The 11,085-nt window shown below is 40.1% G+C and overlaps 2 protein-coding genes across 2 annotated transcripts in view; one reads left to right on the top strand and one right to left on the bottom strand.

Moving 5' to 3' along the window:
* Positions 1-9,698, bottom strand: part of znf740a (zinc finger protein 740a) — a 27,698-nt gene extending 18,000 nt beyond the window's left edge. Inside the window, exons 1-8 of the mRNA XM_020593148.1 lie at positions 9,152-9,698; positions 7,261-7,339; positions 6,585-6,747; positions 6,183-6,365; positions 5,498-5,644; positions 4,186-4,306; positions 3,875-3,958; positions 1,913-1,996 (exon numbers count right to left, since the gene is read on the bottom strand). Coding sequence (XP_020448804.1) covers positions 1,913-1,996; positions 3,875-3,958; positions 4,186-4,306; positions 5,498-5,644; positions 6,183-6,365; positions 6,585-6,629 — 664 coding nt within the window. The 5' untranslated portion in view covers positions 6,630-6,747; positions 7,261-7,339; positions 9,152-9,698. The remainder of the gene's footprint in view (positions 1-1,912; positions 1,997-3,874; positions 3,959-4,185; positions 4,307-5,497; positions 5,645-6,182; positions 6,366-6,584; positions 6,748-7,260; positions 7,340-9,151) is intronic.
* Positions 9,343-11,085, top strand: part of LOC109956198 (LIM domain and actin-binding protein 1-like) — a 16,754-nt gene continuing 15,011 nt past the window's right edge. The window contains exon 1 of the mRNA XM_020593141.1: positions 9,343-9,516. Coding sequence (XP_020448797.1) covers positions 9,364-9,516 — 153 coding nt within the window. The 5' untranslated portion in view covers positions 9,343-9,363. The remainder of the gene's footprint in view (positions 9,517-11,085) is intronic.

Raw genomic sequence — 11,085 nt, 5'->3', positions numbered from 1 at the left:
GGTTCAGAAGCCTGCATCTCTGATGGTATGGGGTTGCATGAGTGCGTGTGGCATGGGCAGCTTACACATCTGGAAAGGCACCATCAATGCTGAATGGTATGTCCAAGTTCTAGAACAACATATGCTCCCATCCAGACGTCGTCTCTTTCAGGGAAGACCTTGCATCTTCCAACAGGACAATGCCAGACCACATACTGCATCAATTACAACATCATGGCTGCGTAGAAGAAGGATCCGGGTACTGAAATGGCCAGCCTGCAGTCCAGATCTGTCACCCATAGAAAACATTTGGCGCATTATAAAGAGGAAGATGCGACAAAGAAGACCTAAGACAGTTGAGCAACTGGAAGCCTGTATTAGACAAGAATGGGACAACATTCCTATTCTTAAACTTGAGCAACTTGTCTCCTCAGTCCCCAGATGTTTGCAGACTGTGATAAAAAGAAGAGGGCATTCCACACAGTGGTGAACATGGCCTTGTCCCAACTTTTTTGAGATGTGTTGATGCCATGAAATTTAAAATCACCTTATTTTTCCCTTAAAATGATGCATTTACTCAGTTTGAACATTTCATGTGTCATCTATGTTGTATTCTGAATAAAATATTGAAATTTGAAACTTCCACATCACTGCATTCTGTTTTTATTCACATTTTGTACAGTGTCCCAACTTTTTTGGAATCGGGTTTGTACCTTTTGTATGCAACCATCTGTTATTAATATCACAATGGGCAATCTAAATGTTTAATTTAATCAGGGTGCAGGCTCTCGCTTTAAACTGGACACCGTCTGTGGCTTCATCCCATCTTCTCTGCTGGACACATACTGTACATGCACTGCTGTAGAGGAGCTGCTAGTCTCAACCTCCAAGGCCACGAGAATTCAATTCATTGTCATTTACATAGTTCATTTGATTCTGCTGTTCACATGAGACTCCACCGTTAACCAGGTCAATTTTGTGTTTGTTTTCTCCTCAGTCACAACAGTGAGCAGAACAAGCAGCATGTGGGTTTAGTGGGTCATCAGGGACCGGATGAGTCGACTGGGGGGCAGTGAAGTGTGCAAGTGTGGATTCTGCTTGTTCAACAGGTGTTTAATTGTTCTTTTCCTTAAAGTTACTGTTGGATTCTCTTGCACATATGAAGCATTGACATCTCTGCAAAATACGACCTTGTGTCTGTGCGAGACAGGGGAGTAGTGGTGCTCACAGACACACACAGCAGAACAGAGAATCAGAGCTCACAGTCAGCTTTGATTTTGCCATAATCACATTCCCAAACCGCTGAAATGTCTTCTCCGCCGCTTAATGGCCAGCTGAACCATCATGAGGTTAACGTCATGTTAACGAGTGCATAATATCAGATAACTTTTATGAGAACAAGTACTAGAGGTTGGCTTCAGGCCTCATACCCAATACTGGTATCGGTGCATCCCTAACTGATACAGTGGATTAAAATAAAATTAGGGCATTATTGGACATTTTCAATAATGGGCCATTCTGTGTGAGAGGTTTTGATTCAATCCTATATGAATTCTGCAGGCTACATTTACAAACGTCTAGCAGCCAAACACGTACATAAACCACTCTTGTCAAATTGCATTTTTGTACCCCCTGAACCGGTCCTATAGTTATGGCCCAAATAATATGGGAAAGGAACAGGCCTTTTATGACATGTGAGTTACAGTTCTGAAGGAGTCAGTTTAAATACTCTGTTGAAAACGTAAAGTAAATCCAACATATTAAACAATTTTTTCTCTGATCAGCTCTGATCAAAGAGGTTGTTTTGTTGTTCAAACTACAGTCTGAACAGCATACACATACATACAAAATTGTGGAAGTTTTTTTGATCTCAGGCCATCACAATGAGACAACCCGATTAAACTTGAACTGGGTACGGTAAAGGAACGCATACCCGTATGAGTGAGTCTGTGTCTCTCCAGGTGGTAACGCTGGAAAAACCTCATGTCACACATGGAACAAGCATACGGCTTCACCCCTACACACACAGAGCATAAAATTATTCGCTCTTCAGTCTATTAAATAAGTAAAAGTGGTTTAAAAATACCATTAAATGTATTTATGTGGAAAACAAAAAGAACAGATGCAGTGTTTCCACAAAGCAACTGCTTACTGGGATATCCAAAATTGTCTCGAGCTTGTCAATATTAATTTAAAATTGATGGGGGTTTTTTCCCCCAACTGAATACTGGGGTAGTAATCACTGACTTGGTAAAATTATTAGGTAGGAAGTTGACTTACCCGCTCTGTGCATACTTCTTAAAAAAAAATGAAAATTAACTTTGTGTGAAATGGCGCAATGCAAATATTGACACTATGGATAAATGTTTTTCAACAGTCCTCAATTTTCATTTTATAAAAACAATTAAGAACAGTCCTTTGATGTCCATGCAGTTATTTTTACTGACAGAGTGATAAATACATAGAAAATTTTGAAAAATTCAATAAATCTAGCATATTTTTGTGGCCTGTGCTTTGAGGATTTCATATACACACTAGGGTCCACAAGCTTAGTCCTTTTTCAAGTCCACTAGCAAAAAGTCATGCTTACATAAGTGTTTGTCATCATTTAGCAATCTACATAACTTTTATTTCAAGAATTTTATTTAGCACTGAAACAAATTAGTGTTTTTAGATCTAAGAAATGCACACAGAAAAGTCACCAAAGGCTGAAAATTCAAACAGTACAAGTATCCATTGTAACACACAGCAAAAATTTGCTCTTTCATCAGAGAATACCATATGTCGACAAAATTAAAATGGCTGCCGAAGTGTCACTACTGAGTTTCAGCTGTAGCAACAGTTAACAATGTTTGAAGAAACCAGCAGTGGTTCTCTTTAATTTAACAAAGTTTCCCAGCATAAATCTGTTTCTAAACTCAAAATTCTGCAGGAACAGAATGCTGAAAAGATTTTCTCAAGTCAAACTGTCCAAAACAAGACAAGGCAGTCCTTAAGAATAAAGTGGACAGTATACTTAAACAGCAGTGCACATCAGATGGTCAAATGGTGGTCACTGAGGTCTGTTGTACTTGAAGCCACAACCAGCTGTGATATAGCATTGCCCAGTGGTGCATTGTGAAGTGTTGTACTGCACAGGGTGTCTAAAACACATGCAGAATCTGCTGGATGGCAGAACATGAAAATGACCACACAGAGAAAACCTGTGTATTGAGCGGACATCTTTGCAGGACCCACAGATTTTGATTTAACAACACAAATCCAAATAAACAATGAACCTTCTACTCAAAACATTTTCACAAGAAAATAATGTGTCAAACAATAGCATAATATCACAGATGAAGAAAAGGAGATGGTTACTTTTATAACCAAATCAAAGTATTTGCAATAATATAGTTTATGACAGTCACAAGAGAAGCTAACTTCTCTACCCACACCCACTGAAGCTCAGCCCCACTTAACATTCTGGAGAAAAAAGAGAAGCGTGCCTCCAACATCTCTAGTGATAAAATAATGTGGACTCTCAGATCAAGCAAACATTTCTACTGGTGATGTCAGTCAAAATGTAAGCTGTGATTATGGCAAATCATGGACTTTTAAGAAGAAAAACTTTTATCAAACGTTGAAATAAGAGTTTTTAATAGTGGACTTGGGACTATTGGACCACACTCTGTTGACTCGCCTTCTATGAATTTTTCCTGGTGTTGGGGGAATAATGTTTATAAGGCAAACACTGTCCTTTATATTTAGGGCTGAACAGATTTTGGGAGGTGGCTTTGTTGGAAATTACTGTCCAGAGACAAAATGAACCCTGAGCATCTGTCCATTGACTTAAGTGACAGACTACAGAGGTAGTCTTATTTATGTAATATGGGTACGGTTAAAAGACGCATACCCGTATGAATGAGGCTGTGTCTCTCCAGGTGGTAACGCTGAATAAACCTCATGTCACATACGGCACAAGCATACGGCTTCTCCCCTAAACCGAAGAGCACCAGTTTTAGTTAAAGTCCCCACAGATACCACCAATTAGCTGTGAGGCAAAAGCTATTACCAACCAATGCTTTTAAGCAAAAGCTTACAGTTGCTGCACACTCCTAGATTCAGTCCAACTCGAGCTTTCAGGGCCTCTTTCAACAAATCATTCATGTATTTATGCATTATGCTGCTTAGTCTACTGTAAATTGTTACAAGCTTGACCCATACCTGTATGAATGAGAATGTGTCGCTTCAGGTGGTATCCACTTCTAAATGCTCCATAACAGTGATCACAAATAAAGTTTTTCTGCACTTTGGATGATGGACCATTCTCATCTCCACCTGTGCCCTAAAGAGGACGGACAACAGTAAAGGTTCAACATTAAATAAGATATTTTACATTTTACTACAAAACAACTGTCAACTCTGTCACATACACCCACCTGTTAAGAATATGATGAAAATCTAAACTTACTGATATTTCAGTCTAATAAAGGGATATGATGTTAATTGTTGGTATATTATTGAAATTGTATACCGTATTTTCCACACTATAAGGCGCACCTAAGAGCCTTAAATTTTCTCAAAAATTGGCCGTGCGCCTGATAATTCGGTGCACCTTATGTGTGCACTGAGTTCCAAAATCTGTAAAAATGTTGTTGTGCGACTTTGGTAAGCGCTCCGCTTGATTGACTGTCAGACCATTTCCCGCTGACACAGAGACGTAATACGTACACTACGTACGCTGGCAGCGATAAACCAGTCTAAACCGGTCTAAGGACCCCCGAAAATGGCACCAGTGAAGAGACATGCTTATGTGGCACAATTCAAACTACAGGCTATCAGTTACGCGGTTGTAAATGGGAATAGAGCAGCTGCGAAAGAATTCAAAATCAATGAATCTATGGTTCGGAAGTGGATTTGTGGGAGAAGATTGATTAAAAAAATAATGTGAGTGTATTGTTAAATAGTAGAATAAAGTTCAACTAAACTCACTGTTTTGCTTCCGTTACGTTTTAGCATGCGCCTTATAATACGGTGCGCATTATGTATGGGTTAAGTACAGAAATAGACCCCGTAATTGAGACTGCGCATTATAATCCGGTGCGCCTTATGGTGCAGAAAATACGGTAATTTCTAAAACAGAAATTCTCCAAGGTATGAATAGGGGTAATGAAAATTTTTTGAATATATGTAATTAACATCTGAATTGAGAAACACCCCACAATGGCCTAATGCCCTCATGTTACTGCTCCTCCTGTTACGCACACAACTGCAGTTATTGTGCTCCACTTCGCTCTGCTCCCCTCCCCCTCTTTCCTCTCTAGAGATCCTCCCTCCACCCCCTCTACATCTTCACTGAACTCCCCCCCACCCCCAGCCAAACAAAATGTGCACACATGAAAGCTCCAAGTCAGGCACACTTGAATAAAGTATAATGCTTTTACAAAAAAATATGTACAGGCAGCTGAAGACATTTTATGTAATGAGAGAAAATGAACATCCAAAGCATCGCTTATTTAGCAAAGCAGATACTGACCTTCCCTCCCCTTCCTTCTTGTTCTCTCACTTTACAGGGCGTTACAGATTTCCTGTTCTTTTTTTTCTGCTGCATGTCCTCGTTGGCCCTCATCTCCTTCTCATCCAGCAGGCGGGGAGCTTGGAATTCACCTTCTTTCCGTATAAGCTATGGCACAAAAGAAATGGTCATTTATTTCCTCATTTCAGATGTTACCTTTTAAACTAAAAATGCTAAACTGAAATGTAACCAAAATGACAAACTGAGCCACTGCCAACTGAAGAAGCCAGTGCTGAGAAGTGAAAGTTGTAAACATTCATCTCAATTTTAGTAAAACCAACAAATGCTTTAAAGCAATTTGAAGAGGTTATTTAAGATGAGCAATATAATTCACAGACTGTACTGCATAATGCAAGACTTTGTCTGTCTGAAAAAAATCTAATAAGAAAAGCGCTGTTTATGGGGGTATAAGGTCAATGGGCTCCATGGAAGGTCTAAAACTATTTGCCCTTTAGTAGAGCATGGTATGAATTATGTCAAAATGTTTCTCTATTCTTAAATATATAACATAACTCGTACTCCTGTTTATAAGATGGATGGGGATTGTTTTAAAGCAGAATAAATTATGTTGATATGATTCTACAGTGAAATTTTCATAATATTAAAAGCTTCATTTTCGCTGTTTATTTCGCCAATTGGTCCTGACCAGGGGTGGACAGCTCATTCCAGATGGGAGGATCATATGGCTCTGAGGAGCACGGTCAGGTCCCTCTCTCTGCGGTGGTCCATGGCCAAGTGGAGTCATCATCTTTTTGGGTGGAGCAGCCATTGTGCTGGCCTGCATCAAGGCCATACTGGAGAGGACAGCTTCGCAGCCAAGCAGCCCCGCCTGCAAAAAGAGGAAAAAAAAAACAACAAACAGAAAAACAGCACATTACCAGATATATCAAACATTTTAAAACAGTCTGCAATTTGAAATGATCTGTATCCAAGACAATATTGACAGTCACATAGCGCTGGCCAAACTAGTCTTCAACGACATCATCCTGAGTGACACATGATTGCAAGTCAAGTTATTTGTAACCACTTTGGTGTTCTTAAAACAAACCCATTTCATATGGTCGCGGACTGAGCTGCTGGGCAGATGGGACATTGCTGTGGTGTATGTGAGCGCAGGGACAGGGGTGGGGACAAGGTCATCCAGATATCCGTCAGTCAGGATGGTCGAGCTGGTGGGAAGCCACACCCACCTCACTCATCTAGCATTAAAACTGAGGAAGAGGAGAGGAGGATGTGGATGAAACAGAAACATTAAATTACAAACAACATCAAATGCTGTGTTTTTTTCATTACACAACACATTAATTCCAGTAGAATGGTCAATTTTCATGATAAAATTTTAACATAAAATGTCACACACAACATTCATTTGAACAAACTGTAGATTTAGTTTTGTGTTTATAGATATTAGTCAGTTTACAGAAACTAAACAAAAATGAAGTTTACTAGTTGTAGTCAATATTTGATTAAATATACTATATACTGAATTTGTAGCTATGGTTTTTCTCTTTGAGTCAACCACAGTAGGCAGCTGACAGACTATTATTTTCTTCTGAATAACCCCTAGGGGAAAAAACATCTGCCTGTAACCATGTTGTGTTTGGGACTACAACTAAACATCCTACAGTACCAATTTCATTGCTGAGTAACACACTGAAAACATATACTAAATCAAAACAACAATAGCCAAAGGGCTGTCTTCCAGTAAAAATAAAAAGAATTACCTTGTTAGATATGGTAATATCGCCTGGTCTAGCTGCATCACATTGGGCTAAAGAGTAATTTGAGGTCAACCTGGCAAGTCTTTAAAAACAAAATCATTCAATGGTAAATCTGACTACATTTTTTGTTGTTGTTTACACAATAACACGTGTAACCACTTCAGATCTACATAATACTGAACACTCAAGTACTTGAATATGATTAAAGTGACAAAGCATTAACAGGGATGGGCGTATTTCCAGTTTCAGTGATTCTCATTGTCACAGGCTTGTCATTAGTTTTTATCATATTTGAGTGTTGGAGAGGAAAAGTCTAATCTAATTAAAAAACTAATCTAATTGAAAACAATTGTTTTAGTTTGCAAGCTACCACTAATGCAAGTTTTCCCAACTAGTTTGTGCAGCAAACTCCATGCTGACAATCGACATGCAAAGCACACCTGGATGCTATGCATAAAGACTCACATATTGCATATGTCCTTTTGTAAAGCTTTCAAGTTACATAAAAAGATATTTCACACAAGGTTTTGTATTATGTGACGGGAAAAAGCTACATAGAAAATATACCAAGAAAAGAACTTGATATATATATATAACTAATTCCGAGTGTCTCAACATGCAGTATATGTTGAAGCGTAGTTACAAATATGTTATGCATGCTGCTATAGAGAAAAAGATTCATAAGCTCCAGTTCCGTGCTTCACTTTACACCCAATCACACAGACAATAAGTAAAGCATCACTGAAACGTCTGTATTAGATCCTAGGCCAATTGATTTTGAATGCAATGGATAATACAATTTATGTAGGACAGAGGCATATTTAGATACCATTTGTTATCAAAGAGACCTTAGAAAGTATACACCAAGCAGAATATGAGTAAAGGTGGTTCTACGTTTGTAATGCTGTTGGTTGCAATTATATTCAAGAAAGCAGGGCTTACGTACATTAAAACGTATGTTGTGCATTTTGCCGTGGGGCTAACATTAGCAACCAGGAGGCCACTGATTTACTCAGTGAAACGTTTGCTCGATCTTCTGATGGTTTTTCTAGGTTTAATGTTACTGTAGCACAAGTTAACTGCTGCTTGTGTACCATCATAAAGGTTAACGGCAGCAGACCATGAACTAATGCACCAGACGGTGGGAGAGCTAACATTTGTACTGAAACACTACAGTACTTTCACCACTGGCGTCGGGTCGCTAGCTAACGTAGCTATGAAAATAGACGACACCGACCGACGCTAAATTCGAGACTAACGTCAAGTTAAAAGAGCAGTTAGCTTAGCTACATCGTATAATTAGATTCCAATGGCTGTCGTTGAGATAGCTGCCAGCGAGTGAAATCCGGAAACCCTAAAATAATTATGCTTTGAAAATAAATGTCATTTTTAATCACTGACTGAGCTGGCCCTCGCACTACTTCCAAACCTACCGTTAGTTTTGCTGATGTCGGACAAGCTGGCTAAGACAAGCTAGCCAGCAGCTAGCTAGCTAACTGATCGCTGGCGCCCTCGATCACTGTAATGTTAGTAATCGAACACAATTTTTAGCCCACCTTGTGATATAGTAGCTTTTATGGAGTATATATCGTGTAGCCTGGACAAATTAATCTTTTCACCATGATATTATTATAAGACATAGACTAAACTGGTTCAAGACAACACTGAGCGATAAAGACATTCGTGATGGCCGTCGCTGCGAGAGCCTCCCCCTCCCGATGGTTAAGCTAGCATTTGTTAGCAAGATAGCAATGGCTAACATAGACGCTGTAATACTAGGTAAACCCATTTAACGCCTTCTCCGAGCATGAATTTTACTAATGAACTAGCGAGGAACTGAATGCACATGCAAAATTCACAGAGCATCGAAGAAAAATGAAAAAATATATACTACCTTTTCGCTTCTCTTGCCCGACGTTTTCAATAGCGTCTAGTTTACAAACACAGGAAACGCCACAGAATGTAACCCACTCCCCCACACAGCGGCCAAGCCTCCTCAAGCGCAGAGAAAAGGGTCATCTTTTTTTTACCAGCTCTCAGTGAACAGAGAGAGCTGCATGAAAAAAGCGGAAACAAAAATCTGTTGTTAATCCATATTTTATATTTATGTGGAGATTAGAGGCCTACTTGATGCTATATCGATATGTTATTGTGGTGCAGCGGGCATCTGTCAGCTCACAGCAGATTCAGAAGACGACTGAAGAGACGCAGATGAAAAGGAGTGAACACCTAAAACGACAGAAAACGGGACGTGCACACGTAGGCTTACATACACTGGTACTTAGAGGCTCAATCCGCTGGCCTTTAGCCCAGTTTGACAGACGTGTTCATCTACCAGATTAGTAAGATAATAATTGGTTTAAGACGTCGTTTCTGTTGCTGCATCATTTACCCATGAAGGCTAATTAATATTACGAGACAGCTCCTGCAAAGCTGCTATTTACGGGCGATGACGTCACCGTCCGTCGTGTCAGTGGTTAGTTACCCTGTTGTGATTTTTACTCTGCACTTCTCTTGTCTTTATCAAATAAATAAAGCAACAAATACAGTTGCCAAATGCAGTGAAGACGAAGTAGCATAAAGTGAATATAATCAAAAATTCTTTATAACTGCAGACACCTGTTCAGAAATAAACTGAGATTTTGTCCTGATAAATCTTTTATGAAACGTTATGGGCATTTCAACATGGAGACAGTACATTGGTTTAAATATCAAAATTAAGAGCTGGTTGAATTTGTGTGCGTGTGTGTGTGTGTGCGTGTGTGTGTGTGTGTGATTGCTTTAAAACACTTTTAGGAACAAGAAGAAAAATAGAATAATATGGACTTTGTGATTGGAATTTTTCGGTCTATCTATTAATACAATAATCATTATGTCAGCTGTACAGTAGCTATGTAATCTATCAACTATTAAAACTGTCCAGGGTATCATGTCCATTTCAAGCCCTGTGTGAGTGCTTTACCCCCACTCCTAATGTCCATACTCACAGACTCACGGACTTTGAGCTGCCTTCCCGTTAATTTAAGCCGTGCTCAGATAGGACGCGGAGGGCGCTGCGCTCCGCTATCAAACCCATTCATTTCTATGTGTTGCGCGGGCGCAAGAATGTGTCTGCGCTGCGCCGAGCTGAGCGCAGCGCAAGGTTGCGCGTGCCGTCCCTGCGCCTTTTGCTTATGTTAAAAAAAGGTTTAACTTGGGCGCAGCGGTAATCTAGCCACAGGGGTTGCAAGCCAGTGACTTCTGTGCCGGTCCCAAGCCTGTCTAAATAGAGAGGGTTGCGTCAGGAAGGGCATCCGGCGTAAAAACACGCCAAATTTAAACACGCGAATCATCAGTGCGAATTCCATACCGGATCGGTCGAGGCCCGGGTTAACAACGACCGCCACCAGTGCTGTTGACCTAGAGGGTGCTGGCGGAAATTGGACTACTCTTGGTCGAAGAAGGAGAGGAGGTAGAAGGATTCGTAGACAGACAGAGAAGAGGAAAGGCAGGAGAATAGGTCTGAGAATAGGGACTCTTAACGTTGGCACAATGACAGGGAAAGGTAGAGAGCTGGCGGACATGATGGAGAGAAGGAAGGTAGATATACTGTGTGTGCAGGAGAAAAGGTGGAAGGGTAGCAAAGCGCAGTAGCATTGGAGGGAGATACAAACTGTTTTATTATGGTGTGGACAGGAAGAGAAATGGGGTAGGAGTGATCCTGAAGGAGGAGCTCGTGAGGAATGTTTTAGAGGTGAAAAGAGTGTCAGACAGGGTGATCAGTTTGAAGTTGGAAATTGAAGGGGTAATGTTGAATGTAGTCAGTGGTTATGCTCCACAAGTAGGGTG

Source organism: Monopterus albus, unplaced genomic scaffold, assembly GCF_001952655.1.
Source record: "Monopterus albus unplaced genomic scaffold, M_albus_1.0 scaffold18.1, whole genome shotgun sequence".
Lineage (NCBI taxonomy): Eukaryota > Metazoa > Chordata > Actinopteri > Synbranchiformes > Synbranchidae > Monopterus > Monopterus albus.
Note: the sequence above shows the minus strand (reverse complement) of the source record. Positions and strands in the feature narration are given on the sequence as shown.